At 46.0% G+C, this 26,095-nt stretch overlaps 1 protein-coding gene across 4 annotated transcripts in view; it reads right to left on the reverse strand.

The window, feature by feature from the left end:
- The window catches only part of zgc:153993 (uncharacterized protein LOC767645 homolog), a 68,694-nt gene that overhangs the window by 38,794 nt on the left and 3,805 nt on the right, over positions 1 to 26,095 (reverse strand). For all 4 annotated transcript variants that reach the window (XM_061276411.1, XM_061276407.1, XM_061276409.1 and 1 more), the window contains exon 2: positions 1,974 to 2,022. In XM_061276411.1, the coding sequence (XP_061132395.1) occupies positions 1,974 to 2,022 (49 nt within the window). The remainder of the gene's footprint in view (positions 1 to 1,973; positions 2,023 to 26,095) is intronic.

Here is a 26,095-nt window from a genome sequence, read left to right on the forward strand (position 1 = left end):
TGATCCTGAAAGGGGGATCCTTCCATCTGTGGTCCCTTCTCAAGGTTTCTCATTTTCCCCCGGTAGGGTTTTTTTGAGTTTTTCCTTGCCCTTTTGGGAGCTTAAGATCAGGGGATGCTTTGAGAATAATTGTCAATATTTGTCTATGTGAAGCCCTTTGAGACTGCTTGTGATTTAGGGCTATACAAATAAACTTGACTTGACTTGACTTGGCCTTTTAATCAGGTGCGCCCTATATATGAAATCATTTCTAAAATAAAAAAATCAATGCTTTATAATCCAGTGCGCCTTTTGGTGCGAAAAATACGGTAATAGAAAACGGAGAAAACTGAACCGAGTAAAAAAATAGGCCCCAAACAGATCATGAAAGTATCTCTGCAGCACCTGGAGGGATATATGACACAATAAAATGAATATTATAAGATAATAATATAAGATTTTCCTTATTTCAAGGGCTACTGTGCTCCTAGTAAAAATGAAGCCCTGTACAATGATTAAAATGGCTGCTTGATACAAATTCTAAAACCTTTTGCCAGTGCAAAATAAAATTACCGTTTTTTTTCCATGTATAATGCGCAAAATCTAACTAATTTATTGTCCTAAAATCTGGGGTGCGCATTATACATGGGTACAAAATACGGAGGCCGCCATTACAGATGCGCTTTCTTCTCTGCTGTTCACTTCAAACACGCTCCATACGAACACAATGCTCTCGTATAAGACGCTTGCTCGATCACCTGCTCGTTTGCTGTCACAATGTACGGTACACGAATCCAAAACATTTCTTCGCTATCGAGTTTACTAGCGCATGCGCAGTGATACTGACCGGCAGAATAACATCCGGTTGTTCCCAAAGATGATCTTTTTTCTGAAATAATTTTACGTTTACGGACTTAAGTAGGAGTAAAAATTTGGGTGCGTATTATACATGGGTACAGGCTATTTTCCAGCATCAACATGCCATTTAGGGTGCGTATTATACATGGGGGCGCATCATGCATGGAAAAAAAACGGTAATTTAATTAATCCCAAATTAAAAATGGAAATAATGTGATTATTCATGATCACAAGTTATATTTCATGATTTCATTTTTTATTTACCGTTTTTTCCCATGAATAATGCGCAAAATTTTACTATTTTATCGTCCTAAAATCTGGGGTGCGCATTATACATGGGTACAAAAAAAAAAAAAAAAAGAAAAAGAAATTCTTTTTTTTTTTTAAAGAAAATCATGGTACAACAGTTTTTGAAGAAAATCTTGTCACGGATGGTTCTTTACAACGTCACTTTCCTCTCTTTTCACTAACTAACCTAACTAATCGCGGTGGTGCCTTTCTGGGCAGTCGGAGAAATCAACGCCAACAAAAGTCAAGTTTATTTATTTTTAAAAAAATACATCCAGCCTAGTAAAGAAATCACCAGAAGGATCACCATGACAATTGTGAATAATAAATAAATAATTATTAGATATATTTGATATATTATTATTATTATAATAACAATAAATAATTGTGATAACCAATTAGACTATAAAATGGGACCCATTGCCTCCCTGCTTGGCACTCAGCATTAAGGGTTGGAATTGGGGGGTTAGATCACCAAATGATTCCTGAGCGCGGCGCCGCTGCTGCTCACTGCTCCCCTCTCCCCCAGGGGATGGATCAAAATCACACGGGGATGGGTCAAATGCAGAGGACAAATTTCACCACACCCAGATGCGTGTGTGACGATCATTGGGACTTTAAAATAAATAAATAAACAAATAAAAATAAAGTCAAAATTTGGGTGCGTATTATACATGGGTACAGGCTTTTTTCCAGCATCGACATGCCATTTTTAGGGTGCGTATTATACATGGGGGCGCATTATACATGGAAAAAAACGGTAATCATACAATGTGAGACATAGAAAATCAAATCAACAAGACAAACATTTATTAAAAAGCAATGAAAAGGGTTTTGTTAAAACTTACCCTCTGAGGACAATTGCTCCCTGCTCTAGGATGGGATCATCTATGACATCTGTTAAAGACGACAGACACACCTTCAGTTTAACTACCAACAAAAGATGCGAACGTATGGGTCTTACATCAACAGTTGTGGGAGTAATGTGTTACCGTATTTTCCGCCCTATAAGGCGCACCTAAAAACCTTAATTTTTATCAAAAGTCGACAGTGCGCCTTATAGTCCGGTGCGCCTTATATATGGATTAATTGATGAATTTGTTGATCCATACTGGTTGTACACAGTGCTCTGCCAAAATGTTTTAGTGCGTTTTAGTACGACTAGTAAATTACAAGGTTGCATCGCTTCCCAACATTACGGTAACTGTAGTCAGGGGGCGTCACAGAATAGCTGTTGTACCCGCGAGGCTATTTCATTTCAAAATAGGCTGCTCCGTTAATGTTTTGAGTAAATCTACGGATCGATATGGAAGGGAAAAATAGGTAAGTAGTACCAATGCGTTAGATCGAACTTTAGTCAGTTCCGATCATTTTATAGGAGATCGTTTGAGAAACGCGATTGTTTACACTTTGCTGAGGCTCATGGGAGAATGCGAGCTGAGGCTCATGGGAAATTGCGGATGGCTAATGCTATAACGATAGCTGCTATACGCGCGAGGCTATTTCATGTCAAAATAGGCTGCTCTGTTAATGTTTCGAGTAAATCTACGGATCGATATGGAAGGGAAACATAGGTAAGTAGTACCAATGCGTTAGATCGAACTTTAGTCAGTTCCAATCATTTTATAGGAGATCGTTTGAGAAACGCAATTGTTTACAGAGGGCTCGTTGGTTATTGGCTAGTGGGTGCATACCGCAACCCTAGTCAACCTCAGTTTGTTGCAGTAAAGCTTCTATTTTATGCGCCTTATAGTCCGGTGCGCCTTATATATGGACAAAGTTTTAAATTGGCCGTTCATTGAAGGTGCGCCCAATATGGCGCAAAATACGGTACTTTTTGGAACAATATATTACATTTAGGCAGTAACGATGGAATATAACAAGTTACTCAACATGTTTCTGTAATTTCTACAGTAAAAGAGTCCTGTAATGCAAGGGTCCCCAACCTCCGGGACGGTACAGGTCTGTGGATCATTTGGAACCTTGGCCCCACAAGAAAAATTATTTCTGTTTTATTTACCTGAATCTGAACAATCTTTTATTTTGGAAAATGGACTGGATTCTCTCCTACACCTCAGTGATGTGAACAAAACATTACAAAGTCAAAGTCTGCTTTATTGTCAATTTCTTCACGTCAAGACACACAAAGAGATCAAAATTACGTTCCCACTATCCCACGGTGACAAGACATAGTACACAATAAACATACAAGTAAACAACACAAAAAGTAAAAACAAGAAGGCCCAAACAATGAATAAATAAGAGTGATGAATAAATAATAAATAAACAAATAACATAACAAATAAGAGGAGCAAAAATGGAGCAAGTGTGCGTACAGCAGGCAGTCAGAATATAGCGCAAAAGTACAGTGTCACGAACGGAGTGGAAGATGGAGCAGGGCGACCACGTGCAGCTTGGAAAAGGGTTTATTGCAGGAACTTACAGACTCGGTAACAGACATGACTTGCAACCAAACCAACAACAGAAGCTGACCGCGATGTGAGACAAAGGGACCGGGTGACATTAGCAATGAACCGACAGGGGAGTGACACAGAGACAGGACTTAAATACATGACTGGAAATGAGAGGCAGGTGAGAATGATCACACTGATTGAGGGAACACAGGAGGGGAGGGGCGACGCGAACAGAAACCATGGCAACCTAGCAAAACTGGGGACCAATCATGACAGTACCCCCCCCACAAGGGACGGCTCCCGACGTCCCAAAAATCCAATCCCTCACGACGCGGGGGGGGGGGGGGCGGGTGGGCAGAGAGCCGCACCCGGGGGGCGGCGACAAGGGGCAAAGAGCCGCACTCGGGCGGCGGCGACTAGGGAAACCACCTCACTCGGCGGCGACTTGGGGGACAGAACTGCACTCAGCGGAGGTCAGGGGCCCAGGGCCACACTCGCGGCACACACTGGGGGCCTGACGCGCAATCGGCAGGAACTTGGGGAACAGAACTGCACTCAGCGGAGGTCAGGGGCCCAGGGCTACAATCGCGGCACACACTGGGGGCCTGACGCGCAATCGGCAGGAACTTGGGGAACAGAACTGCACTCAGCGGAGGTCAGGGGCCCAGGGCCACACTCGCGGCACACACTGGGGGCCTGACGCGCAATCGGCAGGAACTTGGGGAACAGAACTGCACTCAGCGGAGGTCAGGGGCCCAGGGCCACACTCGCGGCACACACTGGGGGACTGACGCGCAATCGGCAGGAACTTGGGGAACAGAACTGCACTCAGCGGAGGTCAGAGGCCCAGGGCCACACTCGCGGCACACACTGGGGGCCTGACGCGCAGTCGGCAGCAACTTTGGGGAACATGAACCGCACTCGGGCGGCGACTTTGGGGAACACGAACCGCACTCGGGCGGCGACTTTGGGGACACGAACCGCACTCGGGCGGCGACCTTGGGGACACGAACCGCACTCGGGCGGCGACCTTGGGGACACGAACCGCACTCGGGCGGCGACTTTGGGGACACGAACCGCACTCGGGCGGCGACTTGGGGAACCGATGGCGTCGCAGATGGGGCTGTGGCTTGGCTCGGCTGTGGCTTGGCTTGGCTCGGCTGTGGCTCGGCTCGGCTGTGGCTCGGCTCGGCTGTGGCTCGGCTCGGCTCGGCTGTGGCTCGGCTCGGCTGTGGCTCGGCTCGGCTGTGGCTCGGCTGTGGCTCGGCTGTGGCTCGGCTCGGCTGTGGCTCGGCTCGGCTGTGGCTCGGCTGTGGCTCGGCTGTGGCTCGGCTCGGCTGTGGCTCGGCTTGGCTCGGCTTTGGCTTCGCTCGGCTTGACGTTGGTTTCTTGGGCTTGACTTGGCTGCTTGGCGTGGCTTGGTTGCTTGGCGTGGCTTGGTTGCTTGGCGTGGCTTGGTTGCTTGGCTTGGTTTCTTGGCTTGGTTTGGTTGCTTGGCGTGGCTTGGTTGCTTGGCGTGGCTTGGTTGCTTGGCGTGGCTTGGTTGCTTGGCGTGGCGGGGATTGGTTTCTTGGCGTGGCTTGGTTGCTTGGCGTGGCTTGGTTGCTTGGCGTGGATTGGTTGCTTACCGTGGCTTGGTTGCTTGGCTTGGCTTGGCTGACGGAAGCTGGTGGTGGAGGGGGGTCCAAGCGCTGGTCGCTGTGAGGTCGGTTCATTCTGTCACGAACGGAGTGGAAGATGGAGCAGGGCGACCACGTGCAGCTTGGAAAAGGGTTTATTGCAGGAACTTACAGACTCGGTAACAGACATGACTTGCAACCAAACCAACAACAGAAGCTGACCGCGATGTGAGACAAAGGGACCGGGTGACATTAGCAATGAACCGACAGGGGAGTGACACAGAGACAGGACTTAAATACATGACTGGAAATGAGAGGCAGGTGAGAATGATCACACTGATTGAGGGAACACAGGAGGGGAGGGGCGACGCGAACAGAAACCATGGCAACCTAGCAAAACTGGGGACCAATCATGACATACAGGACGCTACGCAGAAGGGGGGAGAGAGTTCAGGATCCTAACAGCCTGGAGTATGAAGCTGTTAGTGAGTCTGGTGGTGCGGGAGCGCAGGCTCCTGTACCTCTTCCCAGAGGGCAGAAGATCAAACAAAGAGTGAGCGGGGTGACTCACATCACTCACAATCGTGGTCGCCTGTTCTTCTTCCTATTCCTCATTTTACGAGTATGTTCAGTAGAGTCTTTTGCGACACACCTCCTGCGTCTCCTTTCCTTCGACACCACAATACCATTGTTTCTGCATAGGAAAAATTCACTTCTCACATGTACCCTTATTGAAATGAAATACAAATATTTAAATACACATTTGTAAACATTGTAAATACATTTTAAAGATGACCACTTTGAACAAACAGGAATGACTGAATTCAACCCTGTTTTAAACTATTACTATATTTATGAATTTAAGTATTTATCAGGGCTACACCTGTAATTGTCACATCTCGTCCCCAGCCGTTTCCACTGTGTCTGTTGTCTTGATGTCTTTTTGGTTCCTGATGTCATTAATGTCTTCACGTCTTTTGTTTCACCTTCCTGTCGGTCAGTCCTCTTGTTGTTTTGTTAAGTCATGTCAGTTTGCTGAGTCTGTTAGTGTTTCGCTCAATAAACCCTGGTCCAAGCTGCATTTGGTCACCCTGCTCCATCCGATCCATGACAGAATGATCCGACCACTACAGCGACCAGCACTTGGACCCCCTCCACCACCAGCTCCCATCCGCGACGCCCGATCCACGTCCGTCGTCCGAGCTTGTTCCAGCGCCATGGGCTCCGTGGGTGCCATCGGACTTCGCTCCAGTGACGCCGGACTCGCGGCCGCCCTCGGAGTTCCTCCGGGTGCCATTGGCTCCGCGACCGTCATCGGACTTCACACCCGCGACGCCGGACCTGCGGCCGCCATCAGAGTTCATCCCGGTGCCATCAGGACTCGCAGCCACCATCGGGCCCACCCCAGCGTCACCGGACCTGCGACCGTCGCCAGACTTCAAGCCAGCTGCGCCGGACCCGCAATCGTCCCTGGCCCCGCTCCCACTGCTGCGGCGCGTGGTGGCTCTTGCAGCTGCGCACTGCTCCGCCTTCCGAATGCCGCTAATCATGGTCCGGACTTCCAAAAGCCACCGATTGCGGCTCTGGCTTTTCGTATGCTGCCGATTGCTGTTCGTGTCCCTAGAGTTGCTGCCAATTGCGGTTCGTGTCCCAGAGTTGCCACCGATTGCGGTGCATGTCCCAGAGTTGCCGCCGATTGCGGTTCGTGTTCCAGAGTTGCCGCCGATTGCGGTTCATGTCCCCAGGGTTGCCGCCGATTGCGGTTCGTGTTCCTGGAGTCGCCGCCAATTGCGGTTCATGTCCCCAGAGTTGCCGCCGGCCGCGGTTAGGACTTTGCCATGGCCAGTGAGGCCGTTTGGACTGGTGCACTATACCTCATTCAGTTCATTATTTGTCCAAAATAAATGGATAAAATAAAAAATTATAACTTTTTCACAACAAAAACGGGGCTAGTTTGTGAAAACCATCCTCGATTTGCTCTCCCTTTAAAATTAACTCGACACCACCTTTTCACATTTAAACCCCTTTAAGCGTTGAAATTTATACAGGGATACCATTTGTGGACACTCCAGTGGGATTGGGTGCAAGGATCTTTTCTTTCTTTTCCGAGTGTAAGGACCTAGAGTATCGCACGAAGGCAGAATGTTCTGCGATTGCACTAACCCACAGCATGCTGATTTCGCCTTTTTGTTTTGTTAATAAAGCAATTACCGTTTTTTTCCGTGTATAGTCCGCAAAATTTAACTAATTTATTGTCCTAAAATCTGGGGTGCGCATTATACATGGGTACAAAAAAAATTTAAATTTTTTTTTTACATTTTTTTTTTAAAGAAAGTCATGGTACAACAAAACCAACAACAGGACTGACCGACAAAGTCGTGGAACAAAAAGACAGGGTGACATTACCAAAGACAGGAACAGAAACCAAACAGACATCATGACAGTAACACATGCAATGATCCGACGGTGAGCGAGGGGCAGACAGGACTTAAATACAAAACACGTTACATCGATTGAGGTGACACAGGAAGAGAGGGGCGACGCGAACAGAAACTATGGCAACCTAGACACATAGCAAAACTGGGGACGAGACATGACAAATCTCCCTCGAAATAAAACTTGAAATAACCTTTCTTCTTGTTTGTTGTCAATCGCGCATCGCATTCAGCCATCCTGCCCAACACACTTAGTAAAATTCATAATTGACGACACATCGTTTGATGCGATGGTGCAATCCTTGACGGTGTGTTATTGTCAAATATTGTTTGTTTTTTAATCTCCATCGCGGACCGGACGTTATACGGAGGTCGCCATTACAGATGCGCAGAACGGATGCGCAAGACACGTCAGCTATATAAAGAGCGAGAGTTCAGTTCTCCACCTATTAGTTTCAATTCACAGTTTAATTTGCAGTTTCAATCAGCAAATAACAAAATGCGTATTACAGGTAATATTTTATTTCACAACACTTTGCCTTGTTCCATTCGTCTCTGGTGTTCACTTCAAACACGCTCCATACGACCGCAATGCTCTCGTATCAGACAAGGCTTGCTCGATCACCTGCTCGTTTGCTGTCTGTCACAATGTACCCTACACAAATCCGAAACATTTGTTGCGGCTCCGAGTCATGACGAGGGGCAAGTTTTGGTTTCCAAGGGTGTTTTTATTCCTCTTCAACGTCTCTCCCATACAGAGCCGCCTTTTTCACGTCCGCACGCCTTTTTCACATGCGCGCACGGAGCGCGGTGGTGCGTTTATGGGCAGTCGGAGAAATCAACGCCAACAAAAAAAATTACATCCAGCCTAGTTAAGACCATACCAAAGACTATAAAAATGGGACCCATTGCCTCCCTGCGTGTGTGACGATCATTGGGACTTAAAAAAAAAATTAAAAAAAAAATTTTTAATTCATAAAAATTGGGTGCGTATTATACATGGGTACAGGCTTTTTTCCAGCATCAGCATGCCATTTTTAGGGTGCGTATTATACATGGGGGCGCACTATACACGGAAAAAAACGGTATATATACATATATATATATGCACCGATCCGATATCTGGATCGGATATCGGCCCCGATATCAACAAAATAGATGGATCGGGTATCGAAAAATACAGCCGATCTGTGAGCCGATACTTTCCTTAATCTATTGGGACGCGGGCTACGTCATACGTCAGCAGCACGTGTGCCGCATGCCACGAGAGTTTTCTAAACAAACGCAAACATGGAGCGAACGTTCGCTTCTCTTCCCCGGGTTGCTAAGCGGACGTCAAACCCTGCGCGTTCGCTTCTCTTCGGGTTGCTAATGGGACGTCAAAGGCTGCGCGTTCGCTTCTCTCCCGAATGGGGGGGGCGGAGGCTAATCGGATGTCAAACGCTGCGTGTTCGCTTCTCTTCCGGGGGGGTGTTAATGGGACGTCAAACGCTTTGTGTGGCGGGCTCCATCTAGTGTGGAAACTGAGAAGCTGAGCTCAAGCTTCTTGTGTGGGCCATATTCAATTATGTTTTCAGAATTTGCTGCGGGCCAATAAAAACTGGACCGTTAGTTTGGACAGCCCTAATTTAGAGCAAAGAACTGTGTAGTCTGCCTGATGCCATTGCCTTTGGTCTTTTCTGTTCCACATGTAGAGTTATGTAGCTTGTTAAGTCAACCATAATATCGGATCGGTATCGGGTATCGACCGATACGCAAAGCCACGGCATCGGTATCGGTATCGGAACTGAAAAAGTCGGATCGGTGCATCTCTAATATATATATATATATATATATATATATATATATATATATATATATATATATATATATATATATATATAGGCGCACTGTGTATAATATATATATATATATATATATATATATATATATATATATATATATATATATATACAGCTAAAAAAAAACGTGATTTATAGTCCGAAGATTACGGTATATGTATATATACCGTAATTTTCGGACTATAAATCGCGGTTTTTTTCGTAGTTTGGGTGGGGGGGCGACTTATACTCAGGAGCGACTTATATATGTTTTTTTTTTCAAAAATTAAAAAAAAAAAAAAAAAAAAGTGAAACCGCGATAAACGAACCGCATTGTAGCAAGGGATTACTGTAATTTGAATTTCAAGTGACGACAGCGTCGCAACAACACGTGAGCAACAACAGGCTAAACGATAGGTATGCTAACGTGACATTCACCACCACGGTCCATTGGGCGCCGTTGAACTGGACTGCCCTTACACCTGTCGATGGACCCCGTGGAGGCTATTTTGTGTGTTTTGGGGTGTTCTCTTGTATTGAGGGGTGCTAGGTGGCCGCTGTTGCTTTTTTTTTTTTTTTTTTTTTTTTTTTTTTTTTTTTTTTTTAGCTTTGATTTGCTTTGATGGCTTTTATCTTGTGCACTTTCTGACTTTCTTTGTGGCGCCGTTGTGTGGCAGCCTTGTGAGAGCCTATTGAGTTGCGCTCATGCCATCTGTGTTTTTTTGTATACCCACTCTGTGGTATGGATACTGCTGGGGCCTGAATTTCCCCACCCCTGGGGATCAATAAATATTCAATCAATCAATCAATCAATCAATCAATAAACACAAACTAAGAGCTGAGAACGGCCCTGACGTAAAATTCAGAGTTATTCAAAAAACTATTACATAAATAACACGTTAATAAAACCATCTGTGTCACTCCATTTCATTAAATCCATCGATCGTCCTTTGTCAACAATGCCGTGTGCCGCGCCGTAGTTCAAATTATTCCACAGGCCCATACAACGATATATAAACTATATTTTAAATAACTATCACATAAACAACAACATTATCAAACCATTTGTGTCACTCCAAATCATTAAATCCATCGATCAAATTTCTCGTCTTTTATCGATCTTCCTTTGTCAACAATGCCGTGTGCCGCGCCGCAGTTCAAATTATTCCACAGGCTCATACAACGATATATAAACTATATTTTAAATAACTATCACATAAACAACAATATTATCAAACCATTTGTGTCACTCCAAATCATTAAATCCATCGATCAAATTTCTCGTCCTTTATGTCATCCTGGTGACAGAGGAAATGTCCAGAGGATATGCCGCTTTAAAGTGTTAATTACTTTATTTGATTTTTTCTCTCTATTTTTCATGTTTTGAATATGCTCAAGATATCAAAGCATGTGAAATGGTCAACTATACTTGTAAGTGCTGTGTTAATGATCAAGTAAAAATTTGTGAAAAAAACATATGTGTCGCTCCTGAGTATAAGTCGCCCCCCCACCCAAACTATGAAAAGAAACGCGACTTATAGTCCGAAAATTACGGTAATAGTTTTTTTTTTAATTAACTGAATGTTACGTCAGGCCCGTTCTCGGCTCCTCGTTTGTGTTTGTCATGTTAGCATACCGTATCGTTTAGCCTGTTGTTGCTTGTTCATGTCTGTTCTTGGTGTTGGATTTCGTTGAATAAATTGGAGCGACTTATAGTCCGAAAATTACGGTATATACAGTGCCTTGCGAAAGTATTCGGCCCCTTCGAACCTTTCAACATTTCGCAACATTTCAGGCTTCAAACATAAAGATATAAAAGTTAAATTTTTTGTCAAGAATAAAATCAACAACAAGTGGAACACAATCGTGAAGTGAAACAAAATGTATTGGATGATTTAAACTTTTTTAACAAATAAAAAATTGAAAAGTGGGGCGTGCAATATTATTCGTCCTCTTTACTTTCAGTGCAGCAAACTCACTCCAGCAGTTCAGTGAGGATCTTTGAATGATCCAATGTCGTCCTAAATGACTGATAAATCGAATGCACCTGTGTGGAATCAAGTCTCCGTATAAATGCTCCTGCTCTTTGATAGTCTCAGGGTTCTGTTTAAAGCGCGGAGAGAACCATGAAGACAAAGGAACACACCAGGCAGGTCCGAGATACTGTTATGGAGAAGTTTAAAGCCGGATTTGGATACAAAAAGATTTCCCAAGCTTTAAACATCTCAAGGAGCACTGTGCAAGCAATTATATTGAAATGGAAGGAGTGTCAGACCACTGCAAATCTACCAAGACCCGGCCGTCCCTCCAAACTTTCATCTCAAACAAGGAGAAGACTGATCAGAGATGCAGCCAAGAGGCCCATGATCACTCTGGATGAACTGCAGATAACTACAGCTGAGGTGGGAGAGTCTGTCCATAGGACAACAATTAGTCATGCACTGCACAAATCTGGCCTTTATGGAAGAGTGGCAAGAAGAAAGCCATTTCTTAAAGATATCCATAAAAGGTCTTGTTTAAAGTTTGCCACAAGCCACCTGGGAGACACACCAAACATGTGGAAGAAGGTGCTCTGGTCAGATGGAACCAAAATCGAACTTTTTGGCCACAATGCAAAACGATATGTTTGGTGTAAAAGCAACACAGCTCATCACCCTGAACACACCATCCCCACTGTCAAACATGGTGGTGGCAGCGTCATGGTTTGGGCCTGCTTTTCTTCAGCAGAGACAGGGAAGATGGCTAAAATTGATGGGAAAATGGATGGAGCCAAATACAGGACCATTCTGGAAGAAAACCTGTTGGAGTCGGCAAAAGACCTGAGACTGGGATGGAGATTTATCTTCTAACAGGACAATGATCCAAAACATAAAGCCAAATCTACAATGGAATGGTTCACAAATAGACATATCCAGGTGTTAGAATGGCCAAGTCAAAGTCCAGACCTGAATCCAATCGAGAATCTGTGGAAAGAGCTGAAGACTGCTGTTCACAAACGCTCTCCATCTCCATCCAACCTCACTGAGCTCGAGCTATTTTGCAAGGAAGAATGGGCAAGAATTTCAGTGACTTGCAGCTGTAATTGCAGCAAAAGGTAGCGCTACAAAGTATTAGCACTTTTCAGTTTTTTATTTGTTAAAAAAGTTTAAATTATCCAATACATTTTGTTCCACTTCACGATTGTGTCCCACTTGTTGTTGATTCTTGACAAAAAAATTAAACTTTTATATCTTTATGTTTGAAGCCTGAAATGCCGCGATATGTTGAAAGGTTCAAGGGGGCCGAATACTTTCGCAAGGCACTGTATATACACACTATATATATATATATATATATATATTTTTTTTTTAATGTATGTATATATAAAGCAGCCCTGCGAGCATTTTGACGTCTATTAGACGTCTATATGCTACCCAGACGTCTCGGTTATAACACTTCTAAAAAAGGTCTAAAAGTGTAATAAAAATAGACGTCTATGCCGTAGATGTCTATAGTAGTGTAATACACATCGATTGATCGATATAATGCTCTACGAGGTTTCGACTAGACATAGTCGGACTTGAAGTTTGGGTTCCGGTACAAGCCCTCTCGAGAGGGGCTGGACTCTCTTCCACTCTGGAATTGCCCACGGTGAGAGGCGTCGAGCAGGTGTGGGTATACTTAGTTTAGTTTTTTTTAGTTTATTGTTTAGCACATATTATTATATCAATAACTGTGCAAGGAGGGAGACGAAGCCTAGGGCTTGTAAAGAGCTCCACTCCTTCTAACCCCCAATTCCAACCCTTAATGCTGAGTGCCAAGCAGGGAGGCAATGGGTCCCATTTTTACAGTCTTTGGTATGACCCGGCCGGGGTTTGAACCCACAACCTTCCAGTCTCAGGGCGGACACTCTAACCACTAGGCCACTGAGCTGGCTACTAATTTCCCCCGGGCTGGGCGCCTGCACATTGGGGTTCACCCCAGTGAACGGGAGGGTAGCCTCCCTCCGCCTTCGGGTGGGGGGACGGGTCCTGACTGTTGTTTGTGTTTATGCACCAAACGGCAGCTCAGAGTACCCACCCTTCTTGGAGTCCCTGGAGGAAGTGCTGGAGAGCGCTCCTGGGGACCCCATTTTTCTACTGGGTGACTTAAATTTTCACGTGGGCAATGACAGTGAGGCCTGGAAGGGCGTGATTGGGAGGAACAACCCCCCGGATCTGAACCCGAGCGGTGTTCTATTATTGGACTTCTGTGCTCGACACGGATTCTCTATAATGAACAACATGTTCAAACATAAGGGTGTCCATGTGTGCACTTGGCACCAGGACACCTTAGGCCGTAGTTCGATGATCGACTTTGTAGTCGTGTCATCGGAATTGCGGCCGCATGTTTTGGACACTCGGGCGAAGAGAGGGGCGGAGCTGTCAACTGATCACCACCTGGTGGTGGGTTGGCTCCGATGGTGGGGGAAGATGCCGGTCCGACCTGGCAGACCCAAACGCTCTGTGAGGGTCTGCTGGAAACGTCTGGCAGAACCCCCTGTCAGGAAGAGCTTCAACTCCCACCTCCGGCAGAACTTTTGCCACGTCCCGGGGGAGGCGGGGGACATTGAATCCGAGTGGACCGTGTTCTGTGCCTCCATTGTTGAGGCGGCCGACCGGACCTGTGGCCGTAAGGTTGTTGGTGCCTGTCGTGGCGGCAATCCCCAAACCCGGTGGTGGACACCGGCGGTAAGGGATGCTGTCAAGCTGAAGAAGGAGTCCTATTAAGCCGTTTTGGCCTGCGGGATTCCGGAGGCAATTGACAGGTACCGGATGGCCAAGCGAAACGCGGCTTCGGCGGTTGCTGAGGCAAAAACCCGGGCGTGGGAGGAGTTTGGCGAGGCCATGAAGAATAACTTCAGGACGGCTTTGAGGAAATTCTGGTCCACCATCCGGCGTCTCAGGAGGGGGAAGCAGTGCAACGTCAACACTGTTTACAGTGGTGATGGCGTGCTGCTGACCTCGACTCGGGACGTCGTGAGTCGGTAGGGAGAATACTTCGAAGACCTCCTCAATTCCACCTACACGCCTTCCATTGTGGAAGCAGGGCCTGAAGACTCTGAGGCGGACTCTCCAATCTCTGGGGTCGAAGTCACTGAGGTTGTTAAAAAACTCCTTGGTGGCAAGGCCCCGGGGGTGGATGAGATCCGCCCGGAATTCTTGAAGGCTCTGGATGTTGTGCGGCTGTCATGGCTGACACGCCTCTACAACATTGCAAGGACATCGGGGACAGTGCCTCTGGATTGGCAGACTGGGGTGGTGGTGGTTCTCCTCTTTAAGAAGGGGGACCGGAGGGTGTGTTCCAATTACAGGGGAATCACACTCCTCAGCCTCCCTGGTAAGGTCTATTCAGGGGTGCTGGAGAGGAGGGTCCGTCGGGAGGTCGAACCTCGGATTCAGGAGGAGCAGTGTGGCTTTCGTCCTGGCCGTGGAACAGTGGACCAGCTCTACACTCTCAGCAGGATTCTCGAGGGTGCATGGGAGTTCGCCCAACCAGTCCACATGTGTTTTGTGGACTTGGAGCAGGCGTTCGACCGTGTCCCTCGGGAGGTTCTGTGGAGGGTGCTTCGGGAGTACAGGGTGCCGAGCCAACTGATAAGGGCGGCTCGGTCCCTGTATCACCGATGCCAGAGTTTGGTCCGCATTTCCGGCAGTAAGTCGGATTCGTTGCCAGTGAGGGTTGGACTCCGCCAAGGCTGCCCTTTGTCAACGATTCTGTTCATAATTTTTATGGACAGAATTCCTAGGTGCAGCTGAGGCGTTGAGGGGGTCCGGTTTGGGGACCTCAGCATCGCATCTCTGCTTTTTGCAGACGACGTTGTGCTGTTGGCTTCTTCACGCCGTGATAATCCAGCTCTCACTGGAGCAGTTTGCAACCGAGTGTGAAGCGGTCGGGATGAGGGTCAGCACCTCCAAATCCGAGTCCATGGTCCTCGGTCGGAAAGGGTGAATTGCCCTCTCCGGATTGGGGATGAGATCCTGCCCCAAGTGGAGGAGCTCAAGTATCTTGGGGTCTTGTTCACGAGTGAGGGGAGGATGGAGCGCAAGATCAACAGGCGGATCGGTGCAGCGTCAGCAGTAATGCGGACTCTGTACTGGTCCGTCGTGGTAAAGAGAGAGCTGAGCCAAAAAGCAAAGCTCTCAATTTACCGGTCAATCAAGTTCCTGGGGGTGCACATCAGTGAGGATCTCTCCTGGTCCACCAACACCGCATCACTGGCAAAGAAAGCCCAGCGCCGCCTGTACTTCCTGCGGAAACTCAGGCGAGCGAGCGCTCCTCCGGCCGTCATGACTGCATTTTACCGCGGCACCATTGAGAGCGTCCTCTCCAGCTGTATTGCTGTTTGGGGTGGCGGCTGCACTGACTACAACTTGAAGGCCCTGCAGCGCATAGTGAACACTGCTGGTAAGATTGCTGGTGCTTCGCTCCCCTCCTTGAAGGACATTTACACCTCCCATCTCACCCGCAAGGCGACCACGATTGTGAGTGATGCGAGTCACCCCGCTCACTCTTTGTTCGAGCTTCTGCCCTCTGGGAAGAGGTACAGAAGCCTGCGCTCCCGCACCTCCAGACTCTCAAACAGCTTCATACTCCAGGCTGTTAGGATCCTGAACTCGCTCCCCCGTTCTGCGTAGCGTCCTGTACTTTTACTGTCTGAACTGTCTGAATGAACACTGGCTCTTATTATTTATTATTTGTTATTACTGTTATTTATTGTTTGTGCCTTTTTGTTTATGATGTTTTTTACTTTTGCGCTATGCTTGCTGGCTCCGTTATTTTTTGTGTTATCTGTTTATTTATTATTTATTCATCACTCTTACTATTGATTGTTTGAATTTTTGCCTTCTTGTTTTTATATTGTGTCGCGTACATGTATGTCTATCGTGTTATGTGTCTCGTCACCGTGGGATAGAGAAAAACGTAATTTCGGTCTCTTTGTGTGTTGTGACATGTGGAGAGATTGACAATAAAGCTGACTTTGACTTTGACTTTGAATTTACACTCCTACCCTCACCTATGGTCACGAGCTATGGGTCGTGACCGAACGAATGGGAAATGAGTTTTCTCCGCAGGATGTCCGGGCTCTCCCATAGAGATAGGGTAAGAAGCTCGGTCATCCGGGAGAGACTGAGTAGAGTCGCTACTCCTCCACGTTGAGATGAGCCAGATGAGGTGGCTCGGGCATCTCTTCAGGATGCCTCCTGGACGCCTCCCTGGGGAGGTGTTCCGGGCATGTCCCACCGGTAGGAGACCCCGGGGACGACCCAGGACACACTGGAGAGACTATGTCTCTCAGCTGGCCTGGGATCGCCTTGGGTTCCCCCGGGATGAGCTGAATGAAGTGGCTGAGGAGAGTGACGTCAGAGTCCCTCCTAAAGCTGCTGACCCGGTGACCCGAGCCCGGATAAGTGGAAGAGGATGAATGGATAGATAATGGAACCTAAAAAAAACATTTTTCAAATATTATCCAACCATCACAAATATAAATGTGCAATGTTTTTAAATCACATGTTTAAAACTGTAAAAATATACATACAATATCAAAAAAATGGGGGCAATTTAATAGAACAAAACTACTAAGTTACAATATAAATATATACATATTTTATGTAGGACATATCAAAGAAACAAAACAACCAGCTCGGCGAAACACAAGGAGGAAACAAAATAAACATCACTCTCGAGTGGGGTTTTGATAGACTTTGCTACTCAGCGCTGGAGCCTGTTTTAATTTTAAAGCCATTGCGGTCCTTGTTTCATCATTCGTGGCCTCTGTGCGTGTTGCTAACAGCTTCTACAAAGATGAACTCGATGTAGTACATTGGGCACCACCCATTGTAGACCTTGGGATTACTCTGTAAAAGAAATATGAATATGGTGGAAAAAAAATGAACATGAAGCAATCGCACAGGAACGAGCAGACATGTTTTTGTTTTTATTTACCAGCGCTATCAGAGCAGTGTTCCTGAGGGCCCTCTGCACGAGTCACACGAGCACGCATATTGAACGTCATCATCATTTGTGTAGAGTCTACAACAGAAAAAAATTCAACATTAAGCGCAGCCACCACATCGTACACCTTCACTGTTGTCTTTTTTTAATCTACGGTACAGATGTTAACAGGAATGAGAACGGCAAATGAAAAAAAACACTGAAAAGTAGCCGGGGTCTGGGGGCCGCATGCCCCACTGGGGTGGCCGAAGGCCCCCCCCCCCCACTTGCCAAAGGGAGCCAGGGGCCACAGGCCACCCCAATGGGGGCCGCAGTGGGCCAGGGACCACAGGCCCTCATTGGGGGCCGCAGGGGCCACAGGCCCCTATTGGGGGCCACAGGTCCCTTGAAACTCCTGGATTTTGGCAGTATCGCAACCCCAAAACCATTCATTTCATCACTCAATTTCAACAGTTTTGTTAACAAAAATATTCCTGGTTGGTGGGCTACCAAGGTGAATATAAAACAGTCAAGCCTCGGTTTTCGACCACAATCCGTTCCAGAAGGCGGTTCGAGAAGCGAATTAGTCGAATTCCGAATCTATTTTCCCCATTACAAAAAATGGAATTCTTTTAATCCGTTCCAAGACTTTTTAAGCATTTTTTCATTTGTGCGTCGCCGACTGCGCAATTGCACCGCGCTGGGTGCATTATTGTGACAGAGCCGTCGCTGAAATTTAGAAAATATTTTTAAACTCCTTACACTTAAGAGTGTCTTTGTGTTCCGAGTTGTAAGATGGCGCTGTTCTCGAGCCATTACCAACTGAAGCAGTTCCCGATCCCGTTGTTGCTCGTTCATGACTGTTCTTGGTGTTGGATTTTGTCAAATAAATTGCCCCCCAAAATGCGACTTATACTTCGGAGCGACTTGTATATGTTTTTTTCACTTTTTTGGGCATTTTATGGCTGGTGCGACTTATACTCCGGTGCGACTTATAGTCCGAAAATTAAAGTATGTTATTTTTAAATAGTACTGATAAAATTGCTTGTTCTACAAGTTGTTATCCAAATGATGAAAATGTACAGGGCAAACCTGGGTTTTATTTTGCACTTTGACATCCGCCCTGGTTTCCGGAGTGTGAAAGTCAAGGCAATGACATGTCATAAATGCAAGTTCCATATTGAAGATTGCAATTACGCTTTTTGCATATGCTCGACAGTAGCTAAGAATACATAAGTATATTCAAACCACCAATAGCAGATCAATTTCCAAAGATAACGCAAGGTAGTTGTGATTACTTCTACAATCAAGAATAAATCCAAAATCAATCTGTACCTTGTGGAGTCCGGTCAGTTTTTAATAGAGATGGTCCTTTTTTCTCCAGGCTTGGAGTCTGAAAAAGCGGGAAAGGGAAAAAGAAGGTCTGATTTGACAATTCACCTATTAACCGCTGTTAATCACATACACAGGGCAATTTTAATTTTTGAAGTTATTTGCCTTAGAGTTCCAAGCCCTGTTAAGCGCAAAACAAAGTTAGGTGGACATTTTAATGACATCAGAAGATAGAAACCTATCTTTTCACATGCCACTCCTTGAGCTAAATCCTGAGTCACAAATCACAACATGGGTAAAAAAGGAAATTACATCTTTGCCATGCCATCAGAAAATTTCAATTTTGTGATCTATACTTACTTTTTGATCTTGTTTTTGTTTTATAATAGCCATGGCAATTTTCGAAAGCGAGCTGCTGACATCTGCAAAAGCAATGGCATTATTTACATTAGTTTTGAATTCACAAATGAATTGTAAATGCATACGGCATAAACTCTTGTCAAAAATAACATTTCCTTTCTAAATGTAGGCATTTATATGCCTTATATGTACAGTTATAAACGTTCAAAAATATTTTATTCACTTGAGATTTTGTTTACTTAAGAAAACCACTACATACTGTACACTATGCATCGACATGAAACAAACTTTTTGGAATTTGAAGCAAATTCCCTTAAGCTACCATCAACGTTTAGCGACCATTAACGTTTGTGTCAGCTCTTCTCTTCACAAAGCAACTATTCACGTAGCGAAAACGAAGGACGAGCAGGCAAGCTACAACTCAAGTCCAATTTTGAAATTGATTGATAATGAAATGGACAAACTTTGCAGGAAAAAACAACAGCTCTTACTGAAAAACCTCGAAGACTCACCTGATAGCAGCATCCCTTTGTCTTTTCTTAATTTTGTCTTTAGAAGCAACAGGCTCAAAGTCATCGGCCACTTGCGCTGCACACTTCTTCTTCTTGGTTTTTTTCGGTGGCGCACAATTTATGCACGTGACTGCCCCTATCGTTTCAAACGAACCAATACAACATTGTTCAGGAAATTACAGCTGGTTTAGGGTTCAATATTTCATATTTGATGGATTTCATTTTGGCATCTATGGAATTGTAACGTCTCGTCCCCGGTTGTTTTATTATGTGCATGTTGCCATGATTTCAGTTCGCATTGGTGTACTGGTCCCTCCCTTCCTATGTCTACTCACAATCAGTGTGATCACCCTCACCTGCTTCTCGTTAGCTGTCGTGTATTTAAGTCCTGTCTGCCCCGCACTCCCTGTCGGATTATTTCTTGTCTCTTATTTCTTGTTTTACGTCTCTGTCAGTTCAGTTTTTGTTTGCCAGCCCTGTCGGTCAGTCCCGTTGATATTTGTTAAGCCGTTAAGTCATTTTAGTTCGCCGGTTCTGTTGGCTTGTTCACCTCATTCTCCATTCCAACTCCCCTTTTCCTTCAATAAACCCTAGTCCAAGCTGCATTTGGTCGCCCTGCTCCATTCCGATCCGTGACAGGAATAACGTAATATAGACTTCTATATCAGGTTACAGAAATAACCACACTTCACAGGGATCATTGGTTGTTTAAAACAAAGCAATACAAATTATGTAATTTATTTATACAACTTATAGCTGGTTTAGGGTTTAATATTTCAGATTTGATGGTGTCCCCACCAAGCGGGATAGAAGATGGATGGATGGATGGATGGATGGATGGATGGATGGATGGATGGATGGATGGATGGATGGATGGATTTAATTTTGGCCTCAGGTTACAAAAATAACCACAATTCAGACGGATCAATGATTGTTTAAAACAAAGCAATACAACTTCTGTAGATTATTTATACAATTTACAGCTGGTTTAGGGTTTAATATTTCATATTGGATGGATTTAATTTCCCCTCCGTGAGTTGTCACCTTATCGTTGTGGAGGGGTTTGCGTGCCCCTATGATCCTAGGAGCCATGTTGTCTGGGGCTTCATGCCCCTGGTAGGGTCACCCATGGCAAACAGGTCCTAGGTGAGGGGCCAGACAAAGCAAGGCTCACACAAGCCCCTTATGATGAATAACATGAATGGATTTGGTTTTCCCTCGCCCGAACGCGGGTGACCGGGGCCCCCCTCTGGAGCCAGGCCTGGAGGCAGGGCTCGAAGGCGAGCGTCTGGTGGCCGGGCCTTCGCCCATGGGGGGCACAGCCCAAAAAGGAAACGTGGGTCCCCCTTCTCATGGGCCCGCCACCTGTGGGAGGGGCCAAAGGGGTCGGGTGCAGTGTAAGCTGGGCGGCGGCCAAAGTCAGGGACCTTGGCGGTCTGATCCCCGGCTGCAGAGGCTGGCTCTTGGGACATGGAATGTCACCTCTCTGGCTGGAAAGGAGCCCGAGCTGGTGTGCGAGGCAGAAAAGTTCCGACCACACATCGTCGGAGTTGCCTCCACGCACAGTTTGGGTTCCGGTACAAGCCCTCTCGAGAGGGGCTGGACTCTCTTCCACTCTGGAGTTGCCCACGGTGAGAGGCGTCGAGCAGGTGTGGGTATACTGATTGCCCCCCCGGCTGGGCGCTTGCACATTGGGGTTCACTCCGGTGAATGAGAGGGTAGCCTCCCTCCGCCTTCGGGTGGGGGGACGGGTCTTGACTGTTGTTTGTGTCTATGCACCAAACGGCAGCTCAGAGTAACCACCCTTCTTGGAGTCCCTGGAGGAAGTGCTGGAGAGCGCTCCTTCTGGGGACTCCATCGTTCTACTGGGTGACTTCAATGCTCACGTGGGCAATGACAGTGAGACCTGGAGGGGCGTGATTGGGAGGAACGGCCCCCCCGATCTGAACCCGAGCGGTGTTCTATTATTGGACTTCGGTGCTCGACACGGATTTTCTATAATGAACACCATGTTCAAACATAAGGGTGTCCATGTGTGGACTTGGCACCAGGACACCCTAGGCTGCAGTTCGATGATCAACTTTGTAGTCGTGTCATTGGATTTGCGGCCGCATGTTTTGGACACTCGGGCGAAGAGAGGGGCGGAGCTGTCAACTGATCACCACCTGGTGGTGGGTTGGCTCCGATGGTGGGGGAAGATGCCGGTCCGATCTGGCAAACTCAAACGCTCTGTGAGGGTCTGCTGGGAACGTCTGGCGGAATCCCCTGTCAGGAAAAGCTTCAACTCCCACCTCTGGCAGAGCTTTTCCCACGTCCCGGAGGAGGCGGGGGACATTGAGTCCGAGTGGACCATGTTCCGCGCCTCCATTGTTGAGGCGGCCGACCGGACCTGTGGCCGTAAAGTCGTTGGTGCCTGTCATGGCGGCAATCCCCGAACCGGCGGTAAGGGATGCCGTCAAGCTGAAGAAGGAGTCCTATCGGGCCATTTTGGACTGCGGGACTCCGGAGGCAGCTGACAGGTACCGGATGGCCAAGTGGAACGCGGCTTCGGCGGTTGCTGAGGCAAAAACCCGGGCGTGGGAGGAGTTTGGCGAGGCCATGGAGAATGACTTCCGGACGGCTTCGAGGAAATTTTGATCCACCATCCGGCGTCTCAAGAGGGGGAAGCAGTGCAACGTCAACACTGTTTACAGTGGGGATGGCGTGCTGCTGACCTCGACTCGGGACGTCGTGAGTCGGTAGGGAGAATACTTCGAAGACCTCCTCAATTCCACCTACACGCCTTCCATTGTGGAAGCAGGGCCTGGGGACTCTGAGGCGGATTCTCCAATCTCTGGGGTCGAAGTCACTGAGGTAGTTAAAAAACTCCTCGGTGGCAAGGCCCCGGGGGTGGATGAGATCCGCTGCCCCCGCGACCCGACCCCGGATAAGCGGAAGAAGATGGATGGTTGGATTTAATTTTTGTTCATCTGTGTGCCCTGCGATTGGCTAGCAACCAGTTCAGCGTGTCCCCCCGCCTACTGCCCGATGACTGCTGGGATAGGCTCCAGCCCGCGACCCCTGTGGGAACAAGCAGTATAGAAAATGGATGGATTTAATTTTGTTGTCTATTTTAGGTTATTCCATAGCCCTAATATCAGGTTACAGAAAGAACCACACTTCACATGGATCAATGGTTGTTTAAAACAAAGCATCACAACTTCTGTACATTATTTATACAACTTATAGAATGGTTTTGGTTTAATATTTTTTATTTGATGGATTTAATTTTGTCGTATATTTTAGGTTATTCCAGAGCCCCAATAACACTTTACACGGATCAATGGTTGTTTAAAACAAAGCAACACAACTTGTTTTGGGTTTAATGTGATCTTATTTGATGGATTTAATTTTGTCATCTATTTTAGGTTATTTCATAGACCTAAAATCAGTTCACAGAAATAACCACGCTTCACAAAGCAAAGTTTAAAACAAAGCAACACGACTTCTGTACATTATGTATACAACTTACAGAATGATTTTGGGTTTAATATTTCATGTTTGATGATTCAATTTTGTAGTCTATCTATGTGGAGACCTAAAATAGATGTCTATTTTAGGTTATTTTATAGACCTAAAACAGATGTCTAAATTAGGTCTATGTGTAGACCTAAAGTAGACGTCTAAATTAGGTCTACATATAGACGTAATGTAGATGTCGATCAGGTTACAGAAATAACCACACTTCACCCGGATCAATGGTCGTTTAAAACAAAGCAATGCAACCTCTGTTCATCATTTATACAACCTATAGCTGGTTTAGGGATTAATATTTCATATCTAATGGATTTAAATTTGTCGTCTATTTTAGGTTTATATACAGACCAGGGGTGGGCAAACCTTTTGACTTGCGGGCCGAATTGGGTTCTAAATTTAAAATTTGAGTAAAATTTGTTGTGGTAATTCTTAGGATAGAGCCGAGGTGTTGTCCGTTAACCTAGATCTGTGACGGGCTTTGTTGACGTTTATGTGGCTGAACGTCTTCTCACACACGTAGGTCGAGCCAAATTGTCCACTCTTTTTTAACATTCGGCGCTCAGTGTCCACCTTTCTTTTCTTCGGGCCACTCATTTTAATGGAAGGATTCCAGGGCAAGGTTTGTGGGTGGCATTAGCGTAAAACTGTATCTGAAAACTCAGCGTGCGAATTACAAGAATATTGACGTCACAGCCTACACTCGAAATTCGGCACTGATAGATGAAATTACTACGTACTACTGAGTACGCACACACACTTGTGAGTGTGCACCGAGCTTTCTGAAACGGCTCCCGGGAGTAAATGCGCGGACATTATACTCTTTCATCACAGCAACATCTTCATTACAAATCAAACAGACACACTTTCTGTTGATTTCTTTGAAGAAATACTCATTTTCCCAACGTGTTTGAAATATTCTACACTCACTTGCTATTTTGCGTTTCTTCGGTGCAGCCATTTCTGGGGACTCGCGGTAAAAGTTTTTCTTCGCTTGATTTCATTTGTGTGGCGGGCTTCATCTAGTGTTGAAACTGAGAGGTGCAACAGAGTTAATCTCAAGCTTCTTGTGCGGGCCGGGCCGTATTCAATTATGTTTTCAGAATTTGCTGCGGGCCAATAGAAACTGGACTGTGGCCCGCGGGCCGTAGTTTGGACACCCCTGATATAGACCTAATTTAGATGTCTATTTTAGGTCTTTATATAGACCTACCGTTTTTTTTCCGTGTATAGTGCGCCCCCATGTATAATACGCACCCTAAAAATGGCATGCTGATGCTGGAAAAAAGCTTGTACCCATGTATAATACGCACCCAATTTTTATGAAACTTTTTTATTTATTTTTTATTTTTTTATTTTTTTAAGTCCCAATGATCGTCACACACGCAGGGAGGCAATGGGTCCCATTTTTATAGTCTTTGGTATGGTCTTAACTAGGCTGGATGTCATTTTTTTTGTTGGCGTTGATTTCTCCGACTGCCCCTAAACGCACCACCGCGCTCCGTGCGCGCATGTGAAAAGGGCATGCGGACGTGAAAAAGGCGGCTCTGTATGGGAGAGACGTTGAAGAGGAATAAAAACACCCTTGGAAACCAAAACTTGCCCCTCGTCGTGACTCGGAGCCGCAACAAATGTTTCGGATTTGTGTAGGGTACATTGTGACAGACAGCAAACTAGCAGGTGATCGAGCGAGCGTCTGATACAAGAGCATTGCGGTCGTATGGAGCGTGTTTGAAGTGAACAGCAGAGACAAAAGGAACAAGGCAAAGTGTTGTGAAATAAAATATTACCTGTAATACGGATTTAGGTAGAGAACTGAACTCTCGCTCTTTATATAGCTGACGTGTCTTGCGCATCCGTTCTGCGCATCTGTAATGGCGGCCTCCGTATGATATCCGGTTTGCGTGTGTGCGCGTGTGCGCGAGAGCGAGAGAGAGCGAGAGAGACAGTGCGAGAGAGAACGCTCAACCGTAGCGCGCCGCCGACCGCCCAACTGCACCGCGCTGGTCGCATTATTGTGACAGAGCCGTCGCTGAAATTTAGAAGATATTTTTAAAGTCCTGATGTACTTTCTAAAATTTAAGTGGACCTCAGTGCGCACTGCGCAGGGAGCTTAATTTGGTGCGGTCGCGCAACCGCAGCGCGCCGGGCGCTCACTGTCGCATTGCTTAAAGAGCGCCTTTGTGTTTTAGGATGAACAGCAGAGACCAAAGGAACAAGGCAAAGTGTTGTGAAAAAAAATATTACCTGTAATACGCATTTTGTTATTTGCTGATTGAAACTGCTAATTAAACTGTGAATTGAAACTAATAGGAAGAAAACAACTCTTGCTCTTAATATAGCTGACGTGTCTTGCGCATCCGTTCTGCGCATCTGTAATGGCGGCCTCCGTATGACGTCCGGTCCGTGATGGAGATTAAAAACAAACAATATTTGACAATAACACACCATCAAGGATTGCACCATCGCATCAAACGATGTGTCGTCAATTATTAATTTTACTGACTAAGTGTGTTGGGCAGGATGGCTGAATGCGATGCGCGATTGACAACAAACAAGAAGAAAGGTGCTTTCAAGTTTTATTTCGAGGGAGATTTGTCATGTCTCGTCCCCAGTTTTGCTATGTGTCTAAGTTGCCATAGTTTCTGTTCGCGTCGCCCCTCTCTTCCTGTGTCACCTCAATCGATGTAACGTGTTTTGTATTTAAGTCCTGTCTGCCCCTCGCTCACCGTCGGATCATTGCATGTGTTACTGTCATGATCTCTGTTTGGTTTCTGTTCCTGTCTTTGGTAATGTCACCCTGTCTTTTTGTTCCACGACTTTGTCGGTCAGTCCTGTTGTTGGTTTTGTTGTACCATGACTTTCTTTAAAAAAAAAAAAAAGAAAAAAAATTAATTAAAAAAAAAAATAAAATTTTTTTTTTTGTACCCATGTATAATGCTCACCCCAGATTTTAGGACAATAAATTAGTTAAATTTTGTGCACTATACACGGTAAAAAACGGTAATTTAG

This window comes from Syngnathus typhle, linkage group LG4 (assembly GCF_033458585.1).
Source record: "Syngnathus typhle isolate RoL2023-S1 ecotype Sweden linkage group LG4, RoL_Styp_1.0, whole genome shotgun sequence".
NCBI lineage: Eukaryota > Metazoa > Chordata > Actinopteri > Syngnathiformes > Syngnathidae > Syngnathus > Syngnathus typhle.